The sequence below is a fragment of the Lepidochelys kempii genome, chromosome 9 (genome assembly GCF_965140285.1).
Source record: "Lepidochelys kempii isolate rLepKem1 chromosome 9, rLepKem1.hap1, whole genome shotgun sequence".
Lineage (NCBI taxonomy): Eukaryota > Metazoa > Chordata > Testudines > Cheloniidae > Lepidochelys > Lepidochelys kempii.
The window spans coordinates 89583515-89610827 of NC_136388.1; the positions used below are offsets into that span (position 1 = coordinate 89583515).

The following is a 27313-nucleotide window of genomic DNA, read 5'->3' on the forward strand; positions in this document are numbered from 1 at the left end:
CGACAGGAAACTCAAAGCTGGAGGCCTTATTTAACATCTTAATTAATAACCTGGAAGCCTGGAGTGAATTGTCTGTCACTGAGTTCATCACAGATGATGCTAAATTGGGACTGAAGCAAGTTCAGAGAACAGCAACCAACAATAAGGGGGGGGAGAGACTGAATATTGAGGAAAGATTAAAGGAGCTGACCACCCCTACTGCAGCACATGGCAGCAGCCATCCCAGATTTTAAAGGGAGTAAACACCAAGCTGGGGCAGGAGCTATTTAGTGATGTACACGGGAGAAGGGAGATGAAGGCAGGGAACAAGGCTTGAAATGCAGGAGGACTGAGGAAGAAATGGGGGCAGTGCTGCAGGATCAGCGGGGGGAGGGATGCATCTACTCCCAGCAGCAGGGCAGGGCTAAGATGGGAGTCTGCATGGCCCAGGGCTGCAGGCCGCCGTGTGCATCCCCTGCGGGCAGGTGAAGGAGGAACGCTTCCCCCCCCCGGGGGGCAGGGCGGGGGGTGCTGCAGATGGCGGAGCCTGGCCTGGGGGGGCCCCGGCAGTGGGGCAGAGCTGAAGCTGGCTGTGTGTGTGCGGGGGGGACAGCAGGGGAGCGCAGGGCTCGCGCCAGGCGCTCCGCCGCCCAGACACATTGTAGCCGACAACTCGCCCGGGCTCGGGTCGGACCATTCCGAGCCGGGGGGGGGGGAAGGTTCAGCAGCTCGCATTTCGGGGCGCCCAGCGGGGCGGGAGCCGGCTCGGGGCCGGCCCGTGGCCACGCGGGGAGGAGGGGCGGTGCGGAGGGGCGCGGGCGCCGTGTCGGGGTCGGCCTGCGGGGCGCGGAGGGCGGGGCTGCTGCTCTCACCCCCCCCCCCCGGGCGCAGTGGGCGGGTCCCGGGGGTAGCTCGGGCTCCCGGCCGCGCGAGGGGGCGTTTCCCCTTCGGCTTCTGGCGGCGGCGGCGGCGGGGCCATGGCGGCGACCGAGATCGCGCGGCAGGTGGTGAGCGCGGGGCCGGGCTGCCCGGGCCGGGAGGGGGCTGCGGGGAGGGAGGCCGGGGCGTTGCCGAGTGAATGGCTGCCCCGAGCGGCTCCGTCCGGCCCCGGAGCCCGGGCTGCGAGCGGGGCTCGTGCCGCCGGGGGGGCCCCGAGCTGCTCCCCGGGCCCCCGCGGAGCCCCCTAGGGGAGGTGGGCGGGACTGGAAATTGGGCGGTGCCCGGGCCCCGCGCGTCCCCCTTGCTCCCGAGGGAAAGTTTGGAGGCGAGCTCTGCCGCCGGGTAGCTCTATCGAGCTCACCCTCTTCCCCCCCCCCACCGGGGGACCCCCGCTTTCACCCCCTTCCTGGATCCCCCTTTTCCCGGGGGACCCCGCCCCCTACTTTGCTTTCCCAGCTCTCCATCGCGGAGAGGGGGGCAAGTGTGGCCCGTGTTCTGTGGCCGCAGGGCTCTGCTGCGTTTGCAGCTCATCTGCTCTCTGTCCTGTGTAGCTCTCTGTGCCTCCGTGAAAGCCAAAGGGACTCATGAACCCGACAGGAAGGATGGGTCCATGGTTAGGATGCTACCCTGGTGCTTGGGAGGCTGGGGTTCAAGTCCAGGCATGGCCACAGGCTTCCCCGTGACAAGTCACTGTGCTTCACGCCCCCCCCCCCCCCCCCGCAAAAATGATAATAGCCCATCCCTGCTTTACAAGGGTGTTGTGATGTTGCACACAGGGCTGGAAGGCTCTCTAAGTGCATGCGGTAGCTGGATGTAAGTGGGGCAGGGTTCCTGGTAAATCCACCCTCTGTTGAGGATGAGAGGAAGTTGTATGCGTGGTTCTAGTGGCGGTGCAACTAGTACATCCTGTCACTTCAGGGTATGTCTGCTCAGCATTTTGGAGCCCGTGGGCGCAAGCCCCGCAGCTCGGACGGACCATCTTGGGCGAAGGGGACTCATGCTGATGCTCTAGAAATAGCTGTGATGTTGCGGCTTGGGCTCTGGCGCCTAGGGAGGGAGATAGCCGTTAGAGCCCAAGCTATACCTTTAAAATGCTGTCTAGACAGCTCTTTTTAAAGTTCTATCGCAAGCCCAAGTCTGTCAACCCAGGCGGGGAGGCTTGTTCCCACAGGCCCCAAAACACTGTGTAGATATCGCTTAGAAGTTAGACATGAAGGGCTTGTGAGGTCCTCTTGCCGTAGGGGGACATTGGAATAGAAGGTTGGTGTAGTATTACCACCAAGGAATATCCCTGGTTGATCCTGAGGTTCTTTTAAAAATAATGTGGCTTTATGAATAAATGTTGGCATTCGTATAGTCGCACTGTCCCTAACTCACTCTGTTATGACGAGATGTTGCGTTTATCTAATCTTGGATCAGAAGGCTTCCCAGGAAAGTGACTTGTGCCAAATCCATCATAAATGCAGTAAGAATTAACTTTTACGTTCGCAGGATTAGGGACGTTAGCCAATTTTCTGTTTATTTCTAATATTAATGGGAAAGTCTTGTGCCTCTTCCATTGCTGTGAATGCTTGTTAACTTGGCATTATTTCCCATCCATAAAGAGCCATACTTTACCATTTTTGTTCTTAGCTTATTAACGGCTCACTTTGCTAATAGACTTTTGAATCTGTCCCGCATTGCAGACATCACTTAGGACGCAAACAAGGCTCTTCCACCCTTGTCGATCTTGGGCTGCTCTTTGCATGTCCCTGTGATATTAAGCACCATACATTTTCTCTTTGTGAGTAGTATTCGATTTAGCTCCTTTTGCATTTTCCTCCAGCTGCTCATGGCACACCTGCTCTGGCTTCATTCTTCGCACATGTCCCAAATATTTCCATTTCCTTTTCTGGATAACTCTAGCTATAAGGGGTTGTGGAACCCAGATGAATCTCGGCATTTGTTATAAATCGATTTCATTTAATACTTAGTGTTTTTCTATGGCATTTACTGTTGAAGGCATTTCGACATTTGTCTGTACTTTTGGCGGATTTCCAGCTTTCGTATCCATATGTTAAGATGGAAATAACAATTGAGTTGAATGTTCAGTTTGGTTTCTAAACTGTAAATTTTCGATGACCACATCTTGGTTAAACTGGTGATTGCAGCCTTTGCCTTGCCAGTTGGTGACATTATTTCCTTCTGGACATCCCCCTTGGCATATTGTCATGGTATGAAAATTGGCACACTTCTTGTATTTCTTTGCCTTCTAAAATAAAATTCAGCACTGCATTCTCGTAAAGGGATGCTCAGAACTGTTAAGCACTCATGTGATGTGGCATGGCTACTGTTGCAAGGCAAGGTAGACAGCTACTTATTCACACTGTGTGATTTAAAAAAAAATATTTTTTCTTTAGACAGATGAAAAAATGAATGTGTCACAAACTGAAAATGTCTTTATCCTGATAGATGACTCATGCTGTCGTGGGCCCAGACTTGAGGCAGTGGTTTGTTGTGCAGTCAGTCGTAGCACAGTGGAGAAGAAGAGCACTGTTATCTTTTGAGAGCAGTTTAAATTGTATAAGAAGGGTGGGGGGTTGGATGGCACCAGGGATTCGTTGCAGGGATACATAACCTTTCATCCCTGTGTTGTCACTTTGATACCAGCCCAGGTCAGTAGTAATGGAAAATTATTACTACTTAATGGCTGTTGAGTGATCTCTAGGAAATAAGTGTGGTATTGATTCAGTTTTCAGGGAACATGTATCCACAGCACAAAAATGATTGCTGTTATTGTCAGCCTTTGCTGAGATGCAAAGAATGAACTCCCCCTTTACCTCTAGAAGGCAGTTCTTTCTGCTCATGGTTGAGGTACCTTAGCAGGGCAGTGTAGATGAGCTTCGGCTACCTTCTCTGTAGATGAATAGGGTGCAAGTCTCAGTGGTTGTGAATCTGACACCTTTCATGAGCAATAAAGTCCTGATCCTGCAAGCTGATCATCATGGGCAGAAGCCTAATGCCCATGTGGGGCCTATTTGAAGTCAGTGGGTCTCTGCTTGGATGAAGGGGTTCATGTTGGGGAGAGGAGGTCACCTTGCAGGATCAGGGTCTAGATTTGGATAGGAAGCTGTCATATGTAATTTATATAGTATAAGATTGAAAGTAATGGGAGGAGGGGTGCTGAATGTTTTTTTATCCAATTTTTTTGGTTGAGGGGAATTTTTCCTGGGAAAATATCCAAATAGTCTGACATCTCTGCAATCTTTGGCAAGGGCATCAAAAAGCGTTAGCAATGGAGCTTGAGTCTGAAATTGCAGAAGCACTTGACTGTTCTTGGATGTTGAATGGATGATCAGTGCAATCAAGTCAAAGAGGAGACGGCCATAATTTTTTCTTGGTGAATTCAAAACCACTTTTTTTTTTTTATAAATTAACCTACTGATTTATTCAGTAATAGCTGGGAAAGAAAAAGAAACATGAAGCCCTTTTCCTCCACAAGTGTAATGCAGGCATCTGAAATATAGATGTTTACACTGCCAACCAGGGATTTCTGTCATTGCATAAAAGAACCACATACTTGTACAATTCAGAAGTAGTCAGTAAAAGTGCTGTTATAGGCTGTCTTCTGATCAGAGCCAACTGGGGTCTAAATTAAGTAGGTATCATAACACAGGATCTTGCTCCCAGCAAGTGAAGTTGCTTGAAAATTCTTCTAGCTTAAAAAGATTTTCACTTCATCTTTATCTGTTAAAAAGTTAGATACTTCCTTCCTAGACATGGTTATCAAAGGACAAACTTCTTAGAAGAAACAGTCAGATAATGGCCTTACCCAGATAAGCTCTTTTTTGTACGAGATTCTGGACAATTTCTTTGTTAACAAACATTAGAAAATGTGTGCCCCAGGTTTTACATCTTGGACTCTACCTTAAAATTCTTATTAAGGGTAAAAAGAAAAGGAGTACTTGTGGCACCTTAGAGACTAACCAATTTATTTGAGCATGAGCTTTCGTGAGCTACAGCTGATGAAGTGAGCTGTAGCTCACGAAAGCTCATGCTCAAATAAATTGGTTAGTCTCTAAGGTGCCACAAGTACTCCTTTTCTTTTTGCGAATACAGACTAACACGGCTGTTCCTCTGAAACCTGTTATTAAGGGTAGTCCATGGTAGAAGCTCTTGAGTGCATCCAAGCAAATGCAGGACAAAATACTGCACCGACTGAAACATTTTCCTTCAGTTTTGAGCAAAATTAATTCAGATCTGCATTGAAGCACTCAGGATGATTTGTCACCCTCACTCATACCTTGTTTATGACCTAGACATTACATGTAGCAATATTCTGAGTATTGAGTCTTCATTTTGTACATTGAGGCTCTGGTCCTGAAAACATGTATTTGCATAAGTAGGCTGTGGGCAAGCAGAACATTTCTGGCCCATGAGTCTCCTCTCCCCACAGATCTTCTCATTTCTGATGATTTTCTGGTATGCCCCAAGCAGCCTGAGTCTAAACCCTTAGTTTCCAATACATTTCACTGCTTCTTATCTCTCAACTTCTGGACTAGAGTGCCAAGGAAAATTAGTGGAGCTTTCTTAGGTGAGCTCCACTATATTTCATAGTGATGGGTTTCATTTTATGGCTGTTCTAATTTCCATATTTCAGGGCTGTTTATTGTTACAACTCTCCTTCTTTAACAGTCTCTAGCAGCCTGATATTCCAAGTTATTTTTACATAGTCTTTGTGTTTTAATGTGGAGGTTAATGTGCTATGATTAAAAAGTTACTTACATGGTATTTGCTGCTTTGTCTGTAACGGATATGCAATGTGGTTTAACAGCATTTTAAAACCACAGGTGACTAGAGAAGACTGAACAGGAAGTGAATGGTAGCTAGAGTTCTACTTGGTGAAATATGCCTTGCCTCTTGTTTTTTATGGGTAAACTTTTTTGTTCCATCTGTAATACATTTATATTTGGGGATGAAGAGAGAAAATGTGTTCTGAATGAGAGCCTGTACTTCCACCCACATTCCCTGTAGCAAATTGGGTTGGATTCTTAGAGTTTCAGTGTTTTAGGTAATATTTCAGCACTGCAGATTTAAGATTTGGTATTGAAAATGCACTTGATATTTCTCCCTGTCTCTAGTTAGAATCCTGTTTGTGATTCCTTCTCTGTTGATTTTGTTAGTGCTCATCAGTGGGGTGTTTCCACCAGGGTACTGAGGTAGTGATGCACACTTAGTGGAGACAAAACAGTGCCTGAGATTATTCTGTTGGTTTTTATTTTACTGTGTGTTAACATATGCTTGCAAAGGCTCTGTGTATTGCAACCTGATTCACCTCTTCTTCCTCCTGTGTATAATGTTGTCTTATTGGTACTCCTTTTTGAATTACTAGAATGCAGAGCTGCATACTCAGAAGGCCTCTGAGATAAAATAAAATCCCTTGGGTGACTAGAACGGATTCCTCTAATAAACATGTGATTTGGAGGCAAGGTGCTTTGGAATTCATCAAGCGCCATATTTGGTGAACATGTTGGCAGGAGGAAGCAGACGCGCACACAAAATATGGCTGGGGGAACATATTTATACATAACAAGGCTGTAAATATGGCTAATGGCTGGAATGTATCATGGAGCCTCAGATTAAAAAAAAAATAGCAACCATGTCGTAGTCTATTCCAGATGCATTTCTTGAGAGCATTTTCCCTGTGCTAAAATATCGTTTAGTTCAATGAAAGAAAAACACATTTTATGGCCTTTTAAAAAAGGATTTTAGATATGCAAAGATATTAATCTGAGAGACTAAAAAAAGAAAAGGACTTGTGACACCTTAGAGACTAACAAATTTATTTGAGCATAAGCTTTCGTGAGCTACAGCTCATTTCATCGAATGCATTCAGTGGAATGAGCTGTAGCTCACGAAAGCTTATGCTCAAATAAATTTGTTAGTCTCTAAGGTGCCACAAGTCCTCCTTTTCTTTTTCCGGATACAGACTAACACGGCTGCTACTCTGAAACTAAAAAAAGTGACATGGATGCATTCTCTCTCACTGGTTTTGGCCACCTGTTTACTGTAATACTAACAAACTAATGATGTGTTTCAAAAGCCAAATGTGAATTTTCTGCACTGGAGATTGAAATGCCTTATTTAGGGAGATGCCTTGAATGAGAGAAATGTCATTGTGGGGGACAAACTGTTCTTGCTATCACATTTGCATGCAAATATATGAGATTAACACTGAAATACAAATTTGGATGAGTTGGGCCTGGAATATGAACCTTTGCAAATAGTTTAGGTATTTTTATGCAGATTTCTAGCTTGTGTCCAGAATGGCTTATCGTAAGTTGACCTTCGTGCAGTAGCCAGGTGAACTTTTCAAAAAGGCAGGCAGTGAGCAGTGAGCTACCTGTTTGCTGCTCTGTGTGTCTGGGATGGGGGGACGGATAAGCCGTTTTGTTTCCAGGCTCATCTCTCTCTTTCATGGGCAGGTGCAGGAGTCGGAGTAAGGACCTGTGTCCTTTCGCTCCTGTCCCTTCTGCTGAAGCTCCTGAGGTGGTGCAGGCATAGCTGTTGGTTTGCGTTTTGTGGTAATGCTGTTTGTGGCCCAGGAATGGATGGAGCCTTGGGGAAGCCCCTCTCCCTGCCTTGTTTCTAGCTGACCCAGTGGAAAACTGGGAGTTGCTGCTGTTTGAAAGTCTCTTCTGGGTTTGAACCAGTGCAGCCCTATGGGGATTTAGCTCCTGGAACCAGGCTGCAAGTGGTTGGGAGTGGGAGAGTGTTGCTGAGGAGCCATTGTTGATGCAAGGCTGTGTGCGACTCCAGGGGTTGGGATTTTCTTTCTCTATGGATCCCCACGATCGAGATGCAGCACTCGTGCATGCCCCAAATCTCTTCCATCTGAGAAGACTCGCATTTCGAAATTTGTTCAACTCATGGAGTTTTTCTGGACCGTCTGTTGCCTCTAGTGGATAAATATGCTGGAAGGTACATGGTCTGCCAACAAACACTAATTATGTATAGTATTGTCTGTAGCTTGGACAGCAGCAATCCCAGAAGTATAAGACGTGGAGATGGAAAAGACCTGTTAGGTCACCTAGTCCATCTATCTGCAGTGTGGGTTTATTCCCTATTGGTCCCTGCAATGATGGCAATTGTGTCTGTTGCTAATTGTCATTATTAGGATTTTACTGAACTCTAATCGGTTAACTAAGATGTTTGCATTTGCAACAATATAGAAAATGTTGCCATATTCAACAGATTTCCATTCAGGTTGTGTTGGCAGCAGCTGTTACAATACTTACACTGTACAGCTGTGTTGTGTTTCAGTTGTCTGATTATTGGGTAAGGTTACAACTTTGTTACTAATTCTTTCTAGTCCTCAAGTTATACTGACATTTTATTACAAAATAGCTATAATTACTGATTAACTTCTGTTTCCCAGGGGAGGGTCATGTGTGTTGCTTCCATTATAGGGAAAGTCTTGAGTGTCCCGCCCATCAAAACTTTAAAAATTATAAATAAACTGTATACACACACAATTGCAGTTGTTTAAACATACTTCTCTAATATATTTCTGTGGCAAAGCAATTTTGCAACACAAATGGAATCAGGTATTTTGTGTGCATTGTCTGGAGCAGTTTATTAAGCAGTGAGGGAAGTATGTTGACAAGAAGCAAAGATTTACAATATGTACAGATCTGTTTTTGGACTGCTCAATAGAAGGAAGAAGTGACACATTCCTCTTGGGAGGTCTTAAAAAGTGTATATCAATGAGTGTGTTGTACTTAGAAGTAACTTTTAAAAATGTGTTTTAAATCATTCCAGGGTGAAGGCTGCCGTACTGTCCCACTTTCTGGACATGTGGGATTTGACAGTTTGCCTGACCAGCTGGTTAATAAGTCAGTTAACCATGGCTTCTGTTTCAACATCCTGTGTGTGGGTGAGTATTTCCATTCTGGGAGATTGTATTGATGAACAAGGCTGCCCTGCAACCAGAAGTCATGTATAGGTAATTGGGTTAACAAGGTAGCTTTAAGAAAAGGAGTACTTGTGGCACCTTAGAGACTAACCAATTTATTTGAGCATAAGCTACAGCTCACTTCATCGGATGCATAAAAGTGGAAAATGCAGTGAGGATGTTTTTATACACACAGACCATGAAAAAATGGGTGTTTATCACTTCAAAAGGTTTTCTCCCCCCACCCCACTCTCCTGCTGGTAATAGCTTATCTAAAGTGACCACTCTCCTTACAGTGTGTATGATCATCAAGGTGGGCCATTTCCAGCACAAATCCAGGTTTTCTCTCCCCCCACCCCACTCTCCTGCTGGTAATAGCTTATCTAAAGTGACCACTCTCCTTACAATGTGTATGATAATCAAGGTGGGCCATTTCCAGCACAAATCCAGGGTTTAACAAGAACGTCTGAGGGGGAAGGGGGGGTAGGAAAAAACAAGGGGAAATAGGTTACCTTGTATAATGACTTAGCCACTCCCAGTCTCTATTCAAGCCTAAGTTAATTGTATCCAATTTGCAAATGAATTCCAATTCAGCAGTCTCTCACTGGACTCTGGTTTTGAAGTAGCTTTGATTTATTCAGAATGCAATTTTTTTTGGTCATCTGATCCATTTTCAGTAACTAAATGAGATTTACTGGCACTCTGAGAAGTCTGCTGCTGAAGTTGTGGGGAAATGTAATGTGCAATTCCACTGAGCAAAAGAACTGTAAAAATAATGTATAAGATCCCTGGTTTTTTATTTTGGGGGGGAGGGATTCCCCCCCATATTTTAATGCAATGCTTTTAGTAGAAAATAAGCTGTTCAAGTCAAATAATTTGATATGAGGCCGCCTTTGGATTGCCAGTTATTTAAACAATAATTGTACAGGTCTTAAAAAGCAAACAATGATTTTTTTTGTTTTGTCTTTCTTTTTCCCTATCCACTTTTTTTTGTACTTGTGTGTGTGTGGGCATGTGTTTGCATGGGAGTTTGTATTGCAGTTTCCACAGTATGCATCCAATGAAGTGAGCTGTAGCTCACGAAAGCTTATGCTCAAATAAATTGATTAGTCTCTAAGGTGCCAAAGTATTCCTTTTCTTTTTGCGAATACAGACTAACACGGCTGTTACTCTGAAACCGGATTTAAGTTAGTGTTTGGACCAGGCTTTGTGTGTGTCTGCATTGTCCAAGCTGCCCTCACACAGCTCTGTCAGGGCACCTCAGTCATGGTATGCTGTTACTGTACGATTTTATATCTTATCAGCATAGTATCTGATGGAGTCCATATTGTCTTTTGTGGGATTACAGCACCAAATGGCCCTTTTTTAGCACAGGTTGAAAACTGTATGAAATTAGGTACTGGTGTCACAGTTTGGATAAACATTCCTTAATAACTAATGGAACAAGACTACCATACTTCCTCTGACTGACCTAAGCCCACCCTCCAGGGGTGAAGAGTGTGTTTGCTGCTTTGCTGCTGCTGTTCCAGGTAGACTGCTCCTGCAGATCTCTGGTTTCAAAGTACTGTTGATAGACGAGCGCAGGGGCAAAGGAAGAGATGATTCTAGTGCTTAATAAGAACAAAATTTCCCCCTCAAATCCTAATGACATGTCTTGATTCTGATAGTTGGTGCTCACTCTGTATGAAGTTCTCTCTTGGTATGTCTACGCCGCAATAGAACACTTGCGGGCCTGTGTCAGCTGATTCGGCCTCGCCAGGCTGTAAATTGCAATATCGATGCTCAGGCGGCTCTAACCCAAGCCTGAATGTCTACACTAGAGTTTTATAGCCCTTCAGCCCAAGCGCTATGAGCCCATGTCAGCTGACACTGCCCAGCTGCAGGTGTCTTATTGCAGTGTAGACAGACCCTCCCTGTCCATGAAAGATCCATGCATGCAATGCAGCGTGTGGCGCTTATCCACTGTGGAGTTCATGAGAAAAATTCAGACAGGAAGAGCAGAATGGTGAGAGGTGAGCTCTGCCAAATGGAGCTCACAGGAAAACTTTCTCTTACAATGGAATTCCTCTGAGAAAATAAACTTCATTAACAAATGGAGTGGTCATTGTCTGGCTCAGCTGTGAGGTGATTCCAGTGCATGTGTTTGACGTACCCTGTTTACATCACAGATAAAGCACTGTTCCCAAAGATGGAACTCTAACAGTATTTTCTTTGCTGTTGTGTTGTTTTACTCTTCTTTCTTTTGCAGTTAAGGTGCAGTGTTTCCTCTAAGATATAGATGTGATGGCAGGTTTCTCTTTAGATTATGTATTCTCCTTGATATGTGGAGAGCAGTTGAATACTACTGCTTGGTTTTTTTTACTGTCTGCAGGACAAAACTTTAGCATACCAATCAAACATTAGTCAATCTGAATAACAAGTATTAATAACAAGATTAATATTATCACAGTGAATATTACAAGTATTAATAACGCTGCTCATATAAATAATCATTACAGAATAGACACTTCTGCTATCTTCATTTTCTGTAATTACAATTTTTTTTAATGAACTTTACTAGGAAAAAATCATGTAGATGGCTTGGCAAAGGGCAGAATATAAACTTTCTTCAGCCTTATTTGAATGGTTCAGGTTGTTAAATGTTTGCTTTTCTTATAAGTGTTTGGGTTAAATTCATTTTAATAAAATCAAACTCCTAAGCATTCTGAAAAAATAACTTTCTCCTCTCCATTTGTCAGGTTTACTTAACATAATGGCATCATCAGTTCTTCTCATCCAGAAAGTGTTCCAGGAAAGCAGTAAAGATGTGACATTTTAATGCAAAAACACAACATGGGAAAGAATAGGCTTAGTTTTGTGCCATTTTGGGACATCTTAAAACATTAAAAAAAGGCACAAACTGAGTTTCCCTCCCCCCCCCCCGTTTTTTGTGTGCTAACCTCTTTAATACACCATACTGATGGAGGGATAATTCTTTTAACAGGAAATAGTTACTCAACTAGTTTATAACAAATTGCATAGTAAGACAGTTAAATATGAAAGAGCAACATTTACTTCAATCACAAGTAACCTTTGATGGAAAAAGGAGACTATGTAGATATTTTTAATAGATACCGCATTGGTTGTAAACCTGTTATTCTGCTCTCACTGAATCCCTTAATGTGATTACATTTTATTAAGGAACGATTTGAAAGTGACTTTTAATGATTAATTCAGATTAAGGGCCATTTTCAGCTGTCTTCTGCTGAAACTGATCTTTGATTTGAGACAAAAGCCAAAAATGGTGAGTGAAAAATAACTGAGCAACGCATTAGAAGCCATGAGGTTCACGAACAGAATCCCTGATAATTATCCCTCAGTGTAACCGTTTCCATTCCATAGCTGTAGTAATAAATGCTGATTGCCTTCCACTTCAGGGTATTACTTGGATAAATATTTTGGTGCCTCAGACTGTTTCCTTTTTGCTGTCAATGTTATTTAGTGACATGAAGCGAGATGATAGAATTGGGTGGCTGCTGAGCTTCAATACAGGCCAGTGCACATTATGGTCATGTTAGACTAGTATTCCACTGTACACAAGTAGTTCCTCCCGCTCAGGGAATCTTTAAAATGAAGATCCTCTTGCATTTGGAGCTGTGAGAAACTGACACAGCCCCCACACTGGTACTTGATCTCCTAGTTTGTGACGCAGCTGCTCTGGGAAAAGAGACCCAGCTCCAGCAGATAAGAATGGTCTCGAATTTTTTCACAAACTGTGTTTCCCAGTTTCGCAAGCCTACGCTTCTCGTTATTTGCATTCAGTGTAGTTCTAGTCTCATTATTTGACTGCTTTATTACTAAGAAGTGAAACTGTATTCATGTTGGTAGCCTAAACTGAGCCCTGTGTTAGAGATTCCAGTCTAGGTATCATTAACCGTTGTGCTGTTTGATGCCGGGGCTGAAGTTGGTTCATGCTCTGTCTAGTGCATTTGGGATGATGTGATCATTACAGTTCTCAATTACACTTTTCCCAAAGAGAACACTTTACTTGTCTGAAGCAGATTTGACAACAAAACTGGGTGGATTCAAAGGCGTCTGGCTGACATGTCAATGAAACATGTCTCTGAAACATGTCAATCTATGGTGCCAAGAGACTGGAATCACCCTAGATGCCTGCAGTGCTTGATGATAACAGAGTAGTAATGTTTGTGAGCTGTGACGTTGAAGGGGCCATTGTAAACTGTAATACTTTAGATCTGTGGTCTTGATTAGAATGGGTTCAAAATAAGGAAGTTGCTTACAATACATGAGTGCTCTTGAGAAGAGGAGAGGGAAGTATATTGTATGGAGTTTTCTGAATTTGGGGTCAAATTCTGCTTTCACATGCATGTATGCAGCTCCAGCTGATTTCAGTGGAGTTGTGTGCTTATGAGTCACAGAATTTGTCTCATTGAATATAAAATTAGCTTTCGAGCCAATAGGAGTACAGTCTTTGTCTCTTTAAGTCACCTGAAAAGCTATTGATAATTGTTTTTTTTGTTTTTCTTCATCATTGTTTCACCTGCCTGGAAATGGCCGCTGCCTGTCACTTGATGGCTTCAAAGTACCTCTTTTGAAATGATTCCCCTTTTGTCCTCAAGCTCCTTAATGAAGCGGAACCAAAACCGCACACAAATTACAAGGGATCTCCCTACAATACGCTGGTATAGAGATTGTCTATGTAGGAAGATTTCCCAGCATAGCTCCACTGTTATTATTTTGTTATAATGGAACTTTGGAAGTGGAGTAAATATTCTAGAATAGTATCAGAGGGGTAGCTGTGTTTAGTCTGGATCTGTAAAAGCGGCAAAGAGTCCTGTGGCACCTTATAGACTAACAGATGTATTGGATGTGTCTGACAAAGTGGGTGTTCACCCACAAAAGCTTCTGCTCCAATACGTGTGTTAGTCTATAAGGTGCCACAGGACTCTTTGCCGCTTATTCTAGAATAAAATCACTTTTATTCTGGAATAGTGGCCAGCTAGATGCTTTATACTAGCATAGCTATAGCAAAATAATTGTACCAAGTTAGCTATGCTGGGAAACTTCCCCATGCAGACAAGCCCTAAGGGAACTATTGTTTCTCTCTCCACAGGGAATGGTTTTATCATGCGGAATTGCCTGGGTGAACCCTTAATGTAGCCTAATCTCTTTAACAGGTAGTGTGTTGTTTAGAGATTGTAGTCTACTTTCCTAGCATACCAGAGTATGTGTGGAGGGGAAGAAGGTGGAGGAAGCAAAGAAGTGCCTGCTTTCACTTTAAAAGACTTTTTTTTATCGGAGGGGAAATGCTCAGCCCCAGTGATTGGGCTTTTTTTTTTTCTTTGATTGCTTGCTGCCGATCAGTGCTTGGAAAAGTGGTGTCCTGGCTCAGAAAACCTTTGTTCTGGTAGGGCAAGGGAGTGCCACCCTTGGGAGGTTGTGAGTTATCATATCTAAAAACTCACTAGTCTCTCGGTCTGGCAGTACTTTGGTACTGGTGCAGGATTGAATCTAGCAGCTCCCAGGTCTTGGGCTAGTTTATTTTTCAGTCCTTGAAAACACTTTGATTTAAAAGCTAAAATTCATTCACCTTTCATGTGCTTCTCATGCTTCTTTGTGCTAGGCTTGCCAATTATCAGGGATATATGTGCTCCTAAAGGGCCTTCTGCTGAAGCTGAATTTGTGAAATGACATTTTTTCACTGAAACTACCAGGATGTCACAGGCACAGCGCTGTGTGTTGCAGGATCAAGGAGAAGGTGGTTTGTCAGGGGAAACTGCTTAAGAAAGCAGAAATATCTGAAATAATTTGCGAAGCAAAATACCAGCCATGGCATGGACTTATGACTCATGCTTGAGACTAGGGATTGGTTCTGTGCCTAATGCTGCCACCCACTCGTCATGTAACCTTGAGCAAATCAGTGCCCCTCTCTGTGCCTCAGTTTACCAATCTGTAAAAAGGGAGCATACACTTGTAAAGCTCTTTGGAAGTCTTTTGTGAAGGTTGCTACGGAAGTGGAAAATAAAAATATTGTTTTATTGCAGTGCAACTGGTCAGTTCAACTGCTTTACCCTTCCCCCACCAAAAAATAAAAATAAAAATTACAATTCAGCCGTGCTCGCTGCTGCTGCTAAGTGATGCATGCAGTGTATTCAAAGTCATGTTGCTTTTGCTTTTCCGTAGGTGTGCAGGCTGTCAGAGCTTCCTGATACAGCAAATTATAACAATGGCAGGTCACCGCTACCTTCTTTTCCTTTCACTAAACAAATTCCCAGGCACGCTTTCGTGGCAGGGGGGCGGCAAAGACTGCTGTAGTATTGCATGATCCTTAGATACATCTTCCAGTACTGAACTCTGTGTGTGTATAATCTTGACATCAGGCAGCAGCTTCTCCGGTAAGGATTCTCTTGTTAGTATTTTCGCCCTGTAACACTCAGAGTAATACATCTCCCTTCATCCCCATCCATTGTTTCTGTTTTCTGTAGAAGATTCTAATGCCGTCAGCTGGAATGAGCCCATACTACTTTGCCTCTTGTCCTTTTTACCATACCATCTGTTCCATCTGGACTTCTCTCTCTGTATAAGAAGCAATTGGCACCATTCACATCAGCTGAAATTTCCCTCCAGGCCGGGCAGGAACTCCTGAGAGATCCAATAATAATCCTTCGCTTTATCCCTTGTTCATTTTAAAATAGCTTTGTTCCCTAGTTTCAGTCAGACGTCTTTTAAAAATAGCAGAGTTCATTAACAACTGAAAATGATTTGAAAATCTCATTTTTCTCATTAATGCTGACCCCTCAGCTCGTCTTTTGTATTTCTCCCATCTTACACCAGGAAATTCATTTCTCTCTTGTTTATAGTCAGTTGTGCTTTCAGTTTCTTAGTGCTACAGTGTTTGGGTTTTTAAACCTGGCAGGGAACTATTTATTATTTTAAAAACTTAAGTCTTCATTTTATTTACACACACGCGCGCGCGCGCACGTTTTTGGTCACAGCATTTCCATTGGTGCTAGTTTTATTGTAAATTTGGGTTAAGTTTTATTTGGTGGGTGTCCCTCTTAAATCAAAATACAAAAAATTGTCTTAATTGGGATTTGAAAAGAAAACCTACGGAAACGGATTTAGTCACTTTCACATTGATAAGATTTTGTTTTTACAAAACCTAAATTTGTGTGGATCTAATCTTACTTATGTTGTCCCTGCTTAAAGCAACTGATATGATTTTATACTGCACCATTGAAGTCAGTGGGAGCTTTCCCATTGACTTTGATGGGTTCAGGATTAGGCCCTGTATTTCTCTTCTCTTTTTTTTTTTATTATTGAAGACACCGGCTTGAAAACATGCTCTTTTTAAGGGGTCACCTGCTTCTTCTCCCACATGAAGTCACACTGACATTGCAGTCCTCTAACTGTGTGTTGTAACCAGATTATATTGATTTTAGGTGAGCAGTAATTAGCAGGTGCAGGCTCTACAGAAGCAAAGTTATTGTTTTTGTGCAAAAGCCCTTACTGCTAGAGTGAGGGAAGGGAGACAGCAAAAAGGGATGACTTAATATCAGAATTATTTCTAAATAGCTTTCCTGGAGCATGGTCAGCTGTTTAAGGTTTACCGAATTTTAGACTTTGACCCCTGCTGGTACACGAATGGGGAAATGCATAGTGGGAAAGTGTGCACTAAAGGGAATAGGGAGTGTGTTGTTTTTCATACACTGTGTTCACTGGGCACAGGTTCTGTCTAGTTCCTCTACTCTCCCGATTCTGAGTCACCTGGTTAAGCATGTTCCCATTAAAGTCAGTGGCAAAATTCCCTTTGATTTCAATGAGAGCAGGATTCAGCCCTTATTAGTTGTACCATGCATGCTTCCTGACTCCTGGATTTCTCAGGGAGGCTGGCATCCATGTGAACATGCATGCTGCTACTTCACCACTCTTATCCCACCAGTAAACGCAGTACAGCTTGGCAGGAATTGCTGGAAATACCACAGCCTTCTCAAAATCTGTTTAGATTTTCTTTTTTTAAACTACCATCTTCCTGGAATCCTTGAGAAAGTCCTTGTGGGGTCATAACAGGCATCTCTTTGTGCTTTCTGCTGTCTTCGCTCTCAGCGGATGGTCTTGAAGTCCTGATCTAAATTCTGGAAATAGCTGCTGGGCTCAGCCATGCTTTACATATTTGCTCTCTGTTTGGCTTCTATATGGGGGCAGGGCAAGCAGGTGCCCACGGAGAAAACATTCTACTGCAGCCTGAGTGAAAATCTCCTGCTGTCTGTTTTCACCCCCATGTGATCCATCCTTTTCATTTGTGTACTCCTGTCCTGCCCTCAGGCTGATGTGATTGTCAAGCAAGCAACTCAGGGAGCAGCTGCACGCTCAGTTGTAGTGCTTTGGTTGCCCAGTGCCCTCTTCCTTTAGGGCAAATGGTCTTTGATCTGCAGTAGAGCAAACTGTGTCAGTGCATTAATGTAGCACAAAAGAGAGTACTAATAAAAATGTGGATGGCTACAACCGGGATGTTGTGTTTTAGCCCATTTTCCTTTTGATTTTTGTACTAATTCTTGTCTAAGGTTAGAGTGTGACTAGCAATCAAATTCATGAGCAATCCTGACACTTACATTTGCATGTACCGGTAGGTAGGTATATGAGGGAAGCTGTTGTTATATCTCTCCTCTCCTCCTCCCCCCTTCCCCCCCCAGTAATATTTATACACACACTGTTTCAATTTTAAAGTTTGTAGTGAATTCGGGTGCTCATGGAAATATGTTAGAGCTGTAACCCTGGAGATCAAAGGCCACTCTGTCCTCAGAACAGGTCGAGTGTGGTCACAGCCGGGAAGGATTTTCCTGTGCTGCCTTGCTAGTATACAGTACTTCAGCTGTGTTCTGGAGGAGTCGCCTTCAGGGCTGCGAAGGTAATCGCAGGACCTTAGTAGGGGGTTGCATACAGAGGTTCTTTAAGAAGGAAAAAACAGACAAGTACTGTAACATTAAATGCAATTCTGGATAACAGGACTGCAACACACTACCTTCCAAAAACGTCACGGCTTTTTAAAAACGAACATGCAGAAATTAGGAAGTCTCTCCTTCTCCTGAAGGTAGTTTGGTTTTTGGCTGGGGGGAGTGTGTGCACCTGCCTGCCCCCCTTCCTCATGGCAAATTCCCCAGCAGCAGAACCTCAGCCTGTCAGGCTCAGCAGTGAGCATTTGTCAGGGTGCCACAAAGTGGGCGGGATCAGTTAGGCTGCTGAATGTCAGCAGATGCCAGCTATCAGGCACAATGACTTTTCAGCTTTCTTGCCCTAAAATCTAGCCAAGTCCCCAGTCCTCAGGAATAAAAGTTCACAGGTGTTAGCATCAACTCTCAATCATCTCACTAACTTTGAAAGCTAACTGCATTGCGAAAATGTAGTCAGAGATGGAAGTACAGTAATGCGTATTTTTTGCCTCTCTCCTCTAATTCTGGAACACCTTAATTTAGTTTCCAATCTACTGTTGGATAGATGCGAACTATAAGGAATTTGGAGGGATGGAGGAGGGAGGGAAACCGCTTTGGACAGAAAGCTGTGTGCATCTAAAAACCAGTGGGAGTGGGGTAATAATGGAAACAGTTTTACCATCAGAAGATGCTTTAGTAGAAGTGTAGGCTACCCTTGGAATTGAATGCACTGTTCTCTTGCTAGAACGTGTGATAGATAAGTTTGGGTTAAACTCTGCACTTCAGCCAACCTATGTACTGGGAGTTGTCTGTGCTATCTGGGTAAGGAAGTGTGCTCAGGTGTTTATAGATTCATAGATACTAAGGTCAGAAGGGACCATTATGATCATCTAGTCCGACCTCCTGCACAACGCAGGCCACAGAATCTCACCCACCCACTCCTGCGAAAAACCTCTCACCTATGTCTGAGCTATTGAAGTCCTCAAATCGTGGTTTAAAGACTTCAAGGAGCAGAGCATCCTCCAGCAAGTGAGCTGTGCCCCATGCTACAGAGGAAGGCGAAAAACCTCCAGAGCCTCTTCGAATCTGCCCTGGAGGAAAATTCCTTCCCAACCCCAAATATGGCTATCAGCTAAACCCTGAGCATATGGGCAAGATTCACCAGCCAGACACCCAGGAAAGAATTTTCTGTAGTAACTCAGATCCCACCCCATCTAACATCCCATGTGTTGGTAGACTGGATCCAAGTAGCAGTTCAGTATTGTTCCAAGAAGCGTGGAAGCGGGTTTCAAAGTATTATTTTTGTAACTTGTACTGCCACCAGTGTTTCAGGACCCAGATACAGCAGGCAAGGTCCCTGGCCAGGCAAGCACCCTGATCCTGCCACTGGATCTGGGTAAATGCATGAGTCTAAGTATGTAAATCACATGTGGACTTTAATTCTACAAGAGGGTGGGTTTCCATACTTCAGTTGTGGATTCTGCAGAGACCTCTACAGGGAAGTGACCAGAGCAGCTGCATGCTGGAGAGGATTCTTTCAACTGGAGAATATTCTTCCTCTGTTTTGGAAATGAAGTTTCTAATGAGCTCTGTGTTTGACAGTGATGGTCTCCTCTCTGCTACAGAAGAGCTCAGTTCAAGGCACAGTGCAGGGTCTGAATGCTGCTTCCCCTTTGCCTTTTCACCTCTTTCATGTCCAGGTTTTAATGATCTAAATGACGCTGTGAAGTCTAGTGGCCAGCGAATACAGGCCTTCCATTGTATGTGACTTTCTGCTCACTGGACAGTTCATTTGGAGCATGGGTTCTGTTTCCATCTGTTGAAGTTTCACCCCTGCTAACTTTTCTGAAACTGAGGGGCTGAACTATCAACTCTGGTAAAATGTTTTACCACTTGTTCTCTTTTTATTTTTAAGGGGAAACTGGCCTTGGTAAGTCCACACTGATGGACACCCTTTTCAATACTAAATTTGAAGGTGAGCCAGCATCTCACTCGCAGCCCGGAGTTCAGCTGAAATCCGGTACCTATGACCTTCAGGAGAGCAATGTTAGTCTGAAACTGACCATTGTGGGCAGCGTGGGCTTTGGGGACCAGATCAACAAAGAAGACAGGTAAGGAAAAAGGGATGATATTTGTTTGTAAATTGGTTAAGTCAGAGAATAAAACACTCGGCACGGGTTCCCCATCTGTTCTCTAGCCTGGCTCCATCCAGGCTGGTCCAGGTGGCTTTGAAATGGAGGTGCCTTCTCACATCTTAGGAATCACGTTTGAAAACCCATCTCTGTCCTGCTGTTCGGAATGGGATGGTGGAGAGCAGGCAGTTGGCCTTCTCGGAAGCCTACAGAACGTCCATGCTGCACGGAGCATTGGCCAAGAGACAGTGCTCATATACTGCAAGCTGTGTCTACCCGACTCAGTATCCCCAGCTGCATCCCATCCATTAGATGCCTGTGCTCCACCTGTCTAAAGAGCAGAGCAAGCTGAGGCATTTCCTCACTTGCTCTCTTGTGCTCAAGCAATGCAAACCACAATTACAGTCCAGTGGTTGCTTGTCTTTGTTGGTTGCTGGCTGTGGTTTTTCAAACAAGATTATGTGATGTGCCCTTAAATACTCTGTGAGAACTGGTCTGGTCCTTGGCAGCTAGCTTCCCAGTGCCTGTAAACAGAGTGGTCCAAGTGTACATCCATTCTTCTCAGTGTGCTGATCACAGAAATACCCTCCTCCTAAATTGTAGCTTTGTACAGAGGCTCTCTGGATGGTTTTACTTTGACATGTTTTTTTTTTTTTTTTTAAAAGCACATCCTTCCGCCATCTTGGCAGTTAAGTGATAGTCACTCTCTTTTTGTAGTGTGTCCAGCACTCAGTATTCCAAATCGCTTTACAGGGTAACTAAATGAGAGCATGTTGCTGGAAATGGACTTTTTGCTGTAGGAGGACTGTCGTGTTGTGTAGGAAGTGGTATTGAAAGCCATCCCAAGAGAGGAGAAGTGCAGTTCAACCCATGGAACTCTTGGCCACATGACAGTAATGAGGCCAAGACCTTACTGGGATTCCAAAAAGGATTAGAGATTTATATGAATAACAATATTATCCAAAGTTATGAGAGATAAGGGTATAAACCCTCATGCTTCAAGGCATAAGTCAACAGACCACTAAGTTCCATGGGTAAGAAAGGAATTTACCTGTAGGCAGGTTATTCCATATTAAGCATGCTTTCATGAGTTTTCTTGCACCTTCCTCTGAAGCATCTGGTATTGGTGTCTGTCAGACAGGGTACTGGACTAAGAGGACCATTTGGTATGGGAGTTCCAATGTCCTAGCACAATGCAAATTGCTTACAAACGAGCAAGTTTCACAGGAGATTAGGTGCTGCACTGTGGGTTAGTAACCAGTGGATGACTTTTCTAATAATGGAGCATAATAAATGGACAATGCTCTGTATTGCAAGGTGTACAGTTCTTTTCTCCCTTCCTCATAAAGCTATAAGCCCATCGTTGAGTTCATTGATGCCCAGTTTGAAGCCTACTTGCAAGAGGAACTGAAGATAAAGAGAGTGTTGCACAACTTCCATGACTCCCGTATCCATGCCTGCTTGTACTTCATTGCACCCACAGGCCATTCCCTGAAATCCCTGGACTTGGTAACGATGAAGAAGCTTGACAGTAAGGTACGGGGCAGATCACCACAATCATCTATTCCTTTTCATCTGGTTACTCTTCAAAACTATGTGAAACCTCATTAATCTGTCACGGGGCTCCTCCCCACCTCTCCATCCCTCATGCTAGTGCAGATTAGTGGGGTCCTGCATAATATTGTGCAGCGTTACTGAGAAGGCTGCATAGTACACACTTGAATTCTATCGTGTACCTAAGTTTTGTTGCTAGACATGGAAATTGCTCCTTTCGTGATTGTGACTGAATGAAGACCAATCCCTTTTATTCCTGTGTTCCTTTCAGGTCAATATCATCCCTATCATTGCCAAATCTGATGCCATCTCCAAGAGTGAGTTGACAAAATTCAAAATTAAAATCACGAGTGAGCTGGTCAGTAACGGGGTGCAGATTTACCAGTTCCCGACAGACGATGAATCAGTGGCTGAGATCAATGGGACGATGAATGTAAGTGACATAGCAGCTGTGATTTGCTCAGCGCAGGGCTGATTTTGATCTCCACTTTCTGTTTTATTCCACTCTAAAGAGCAATAAGAGGATGTTACTTCAATTTTATATTTATAGTTCAGTTCAATCCACAGTGTGTTGAACAGCCAACTCTGCGGCCAGCCTCTTGTGCTGTTCTAATCCACTAGTTCTCCCAGTTGTCCCTGGAGTTGCAAAGTAGACACAGCTTGAATTTCTAATATTAAAAAAACAAGCAGAATCGTCCCTTCCCTCAAAATATCCTTTAAGGCTACCTTCATACTTCCCCTTAATGTCTTCTGTTAGTTTAAAATGTGCTGATACTATGTGTTATTTTAAGAGATGCACTTTTTGGAGGTGGGAAAAGGGGTTGGTTTTGTTCTGAAAGTGACTGTTTGGGCCAATTCATTTGTGGGGGGGATTCCATTGTCTCAATGTAATTTGGCCAGGGATCAATTTAGTGTGTGTGTGTGTTGCCTCCTCTTCTGCCTCCCCTCCTCCCCCGGGCTCAGTAGTCTGGTTGCTCCAGATTCAGAGTGTGATGGGCTGAAAGGCTCTCCTATAAATTCTAGCAAGGGGAGGTGTTAAAATCTACCCCTCCACCCTGCCCCTCTGATCTTAGTCAGCTGTCCCTGCATTCTGCTAACATGGCTGTATTGGTATATGCTCCCCATAGATGTGGGGTCAGGGGCTTTGTTGGCTTCAGGCAGCTGGTTCCCTGAGGGCGGGCGTACCTCTGCAGGAATTGGGGTGGGGTGTGTCACTGGATGTTAAGGGAAGACCAGAGGGTCCTCAGTCTTTTCAAAACAAATCCTCTCCCAAGTTATGTAAACTCATCCCAGGCCGGCAGAGTCTCATGCTTTATTTACCACCTCTCTGACTGGCCGGTCACTGTTGGAAATAATGCATCCTTTTAGCCACTTCGCGGCTGTCTTGACGTCCATGTGCTGCAGCTGCTGACAAACGAATGGAAGATCAGGGCAGATGAGTAAGTCTGGCCCTACTACAGGAGTTCTGGGATATGCTTTATTCAGATTAGCATTGCCTGTGTTAGACACAGTGATGCATTCATACCCCTCTGCTGTTCTCCACACCCCCTCCCACCCCATCTCCTGGGTCTTTCGCCCAAGTGGTTGGTACTTCTGCATTCTTGTTTCTTGCAGAGTCATACGTTTCCTTGGGTCTTCCTTCTCATGTAGCCACGTCTTTGCACAGCAATAACTCCCCTTGCTGGCTCTGATCGCTCTGTGCTCTGCCTCGATGCTTTCACAGCCAGACGCTCATCTGGCTGGGTGGTCTAGCTGCCCTGTGGTGGAGATACTCTGAGGACGGTGGCATGTTTTTGGCCATAACAAGAAGGCAGAGGGACTGTTGCCGGGACTAATAGTCATAACGGTTCCCCTCCCCAAAAGGGCATGTGGCATTAGCTTTGTCCAAGTAACAGCTGTTTCCCTAGGGCTCAGAGAGATTCTCCTGTGCAGGTCTGGGTTTCCAGTGTAAAACACCATAATGCAAAGAGGGGCCAAACTTTCAAAAAGGCAGCCCTACCCTGCCTCTCATGGGCACCTCTTGCACCACAAAGCTTGTGTTAGCAGTTTTTGAAGTGTGGCTCAGACACCAGAACCCGTGCTACTCTGTCTGAACTCAGGGCAAACTGTCCTTGTAAATACCTTGGCCCTCTTGAAAACTGACACCCTCATGTTCTTGTCTCCTCACATCTCAGTCATTTTCTGAAGACTTTTGATGGAAAAGGCATTTTCTCTCTAAAGGTATTTGGACAATATTTTCTCTGACTTTATCTAAGGAGAGCATGTAAAAGGGAGCCAGCACTGTGAAGGGTTGGAACACAGGGCAGGACGTTGGGGAAACCTGAGTTGTGGTCTAGGCTCTGACATTGGCTGCTTCATTATGTTGGGCGTGTCACTTAATGTCTGCCTCACTTTCCCATCTGGGTAATGTCTACCTGGAAAAATGTGGTGTGAAGTGCTAAGAATCTTTATTAGATGGGTATGCTACCTACTGTGGCTGCTTTCTGTATTTTCCGTTGTGGTTTGATCTTGCCATTTGAATGGTTTTGCTGTTGCATCTCACTCTATGCATGGATCCTCTTGCTATTTTAAGATTTGAAATAATGTTGGGAAAAGGTAGACTCTGAGAATCTGGTGATTGACAGAGGAATAGCCACCACTTTCTTAGTAATGCTAAGGTCCATGGTAAATATTCATCCATCTGTCCCTTGGTCATTTCTGTTTCTCTTGAATGGGAGTTGCCATCACAGATTTTAAATACACTGTAAATTGCCAGCGGCTGAACAGAGAGAGAGAGAATCCCATTTAAATCCTCACATTTAACTGATAGAAATCATAATTGCCAGGTTTATGAGGACTAATGATTATACAGGAAAGAATCCAAATTTGATTCAGGTATTTTATCAAACCTGGGGAAAACGCATTCTAGTAATCTGTTTTATTAATTGCATAAAATGAATCTGCTTAGACTTCAGGTGCTGGAGATAACCTGGCAGAGCGATTGAAACCCATAATAATAGTGCGTAAGGCAAAAGCAGAGAGATTTTTTACTTTCTAAATTACATTTAGAGCAGAAGACGATGAGCCTATTTGAAAGACTTCTCTAAAAGAAAGGGAGGCTTTCCATTCCTTTTCTCATTTCTTCCCAGATCTACATACCAAGGGCAGAATTAAGTTTCTCTTGAACTATCAGATCATTCATATCTGTGCAAATCAAAACCCTCCTGAACTGGGAGAATCAATCCTTATATCGATGCTGTTGCTGGGTTACTTGATTTGATCTGGAGGAACTGACAGGGCTGTTTGCTTGTTTAGTGTATTTAAAAGTGTATTGCTTGTTTTTAAAAGATTGTGTCAAGAGTGCCAGGAGCATTGCATGGGCCACTCTGTTATGACAGTTTGTAAAAATCCAAATAAACTAAAATTAGAATAGCGAAGGAAGCTACTTTGCTCCCAAGATTAAAATAACAGCCAGATGATAAAATAGTTCAAACAGATGGTGTTCTGTCTTGTGGGCAGAGCACAGGATTTTGAGCCAGAACTCTTGGATTGTATTCCTCCTTCCATCACACACTTGTTTGACTTTAGAAAAGCTACTTCAGTTTACTCATGTGTGAAATCAGGGTAACAATTGTATACTTCATAGGGGTGTTCTGAGGCTTGATTGTTTGTAAAGTGCTCTGGGTTACTCAGATGAGAGAGAAGTTCAAACGATTTTAGTAAGGGTCTGAGCATCCAGATTTGGTAGTAGGCAAACATATAAAGCCTGCGGGTTGTTATCAGAAAGCAAAGAGCTGAGAAGTTAAATGTAAAGCACTACTGTGGTGAGAGAACATTAAATCTGAAAGGTCCAGGGTATAATCAGAATGTCCTTGTAAAACACATCTGAAGGCTCATTAGATGAATATTAAAATCTTTCTGAACTGACTCTTTCCAAGAAGCTCAGTGAAAAGCTGGAAGCCAGCTCTGAGACTTCCCAGGCTTGTAAAGGGCTAGCACTGTGCAGTAGTTGCGGATTATAAACGGGGCATTGTGAAAGAACAACTCTGACTGGTGGCTGAAGAGTCTGTGTGTTTCCAGCACAATTGCACAAACTGGCACCCAAAACACTTCCTCAACTCCGTAATGTACCTCGAGCATTTGCAGCTTGAGATAAACGCACTTCTCAGGTGGCTGATGGCCCTTGGTCCTCAGCCTGGTGCTGCTCAGAATGCCCCAATTGTCCTGGAACTCATAGGAACCATGTGCTGCTGCTCACGTGAATGGCAAGTTTTAAACAGGACTTGGGGAATTAATAGAGGTCAAAGTCATGTTAGAGCAAAAATAACCACCGTAGCCTGTGCTACCCCTGTGAAGAGCATTTAATTGGCAGACATTTATAGAACTATCGTATTAGCCACACTGGTCTCCTTCAGTTATCCAAGTCTCTGTAAGTATTGAGACATCCAGCTTAAGTTTTTCAATCAACTATTGAATTGGAAGCTACGGATCTAATGCAGTTTCACACATACTATGCCACAGAAGCACAGGAATTCAGACAGAAACTTGGTATGCTGGCGCTCCCAAGCAAGGTTCTCAAAACAGTAGGAGACTGTTCTAAAAACAGCCAAGCCAACTGGTCATCAGAAGATTGAACCTGCTTCAGAAAGGGTGACCAACATCCAGCAATGCAACCGCTGGACTGTAAACATGTCCTGCGTGGTGCCTAGCCAGACCTGCTTGATATCTGAACGTCAAGCAAATCAATCGCAAAAACAAAGGGATGAAAATAGGCCAAGTGAATGGTGGCTATGAAGGTGCTAAAAAGCCAAGAGCACAGTCCGGAAATTCTTGTGTGACATGCACCATCCTGGGAACCACAGAAATGGAAGAAAGAACTCAAGATGGGAGCCAACAGACAGTCACTACCTACAGTAACTAGTGGGTTATTGAAGGGAAAGGGTCAGCAGCAGGAAGCACATCAACTGTAATTACACACACAGACACAGACACACACACAGACAGAGAGAATAACCATAAGAATGACACCAGCATGAGAATCCACCATGTCTTTGTGGCTAAATGCAGGCCAGCTGTCTAGTGGAAGGCTCTCAACTAAACGATGGTGTCACAGTCTCTGGAAGGAGTATTTTCTAGTCCTGGAAAGACACCTGTAGTCTCTGCACTTTAAGTACCTGAATTTTCTTTGACAATTTCTAACGGTTGTACTTGAACATAGACTGACGATGACTGATACCATGTTGACAAACACAGTATAAATGCCTAGATAGGCTAAATGCCACATTCTGTTCTTAGTTATGCCACTTACATATCTGCAGCAACATCGTCAAAGTTATTCCTGATTTATGCCAGTCTAACTGAAGGCAGAGTTTGGCCCTTGATCTACCTTGTTAATCTTTTAGTCTGGTTACATTTTTCTTTTCTTTCAAATATTTGTTTTCTGAAAGCTGTGTTCTGCTCTTCCTACACCCTGCTGTGGGAAACAAATTTCCCATTCATAACCTTGTAGGTGGTAATATCCTGTTTTTCTGGGCAGTTGCTAATATGAATTCATTCCACTTCCGTGAGTAGATGTTTCCCCTTTAGGTCTCTGGACTGTGTGTGTGTGTGGGTGTTTGTAATTTTTCTGTCTGAAAAACCAAATACATTTTAAATGAGGACACAAAATGTTTCCAATTCAGTAACTGTTCAGTTGTTTTCTTTAAATGTACAGCACTGTATTTCCAGCCCTTCATAGTTAGCTGATTTCCAGCAGATATCTGCTTTCCAGCTGAGAGGCCGGATCCTTCCCTTTGGCCACTTTGCTTCCTAAAGCTCTCTGTACCCTCAGGCAGAGGGAGTTAAACCTAAACATAATGGGCCCAAAT

At 43.8% G+C, this 27313-nt stretch overlaps 1 protein-coding gene across 7 annotated transcripts in view; it reads left to right on the forward strand.

Annotated features, from left to right (window-relative positions):
• Positions 1-881: 881 nt before the first annotated feature.
• Positions 882-27313, forward strand: part of SEPTIN6 (septin 6) — a 42638-nt gene continuing 16206 nt past the window's right edge. For 4 of the 7 annotated variants that reach the window (XM_073361332.2, XM_073361329.2, XM_073361333.2 and 1 more), the window contains exons 1-5: positions 882-986; positions 8719-8833; positions 19697-19892; positions 21263-21449; positions 21739-21900. In XM_073361332.2, the coding sequence (XP_073217433.1) occupies positions 957-986; positions 8719-8833; positions 19697-19892; positions 21263-21449; positions 21739-21900 (690 nt within the window). In that variant the 5' untranslated portion in view covers positions 882-956. The remainder of the gene's footprint in view (positions 987-8718; positions 8834-19696; positions 19893-21262; positions 21450-21738; positions 21901-27313) is intronic. The other 3 variants (XM_073361330.2, XM_073361334.2, XM_073361335.2) reach the window with 3 other exon arrangements.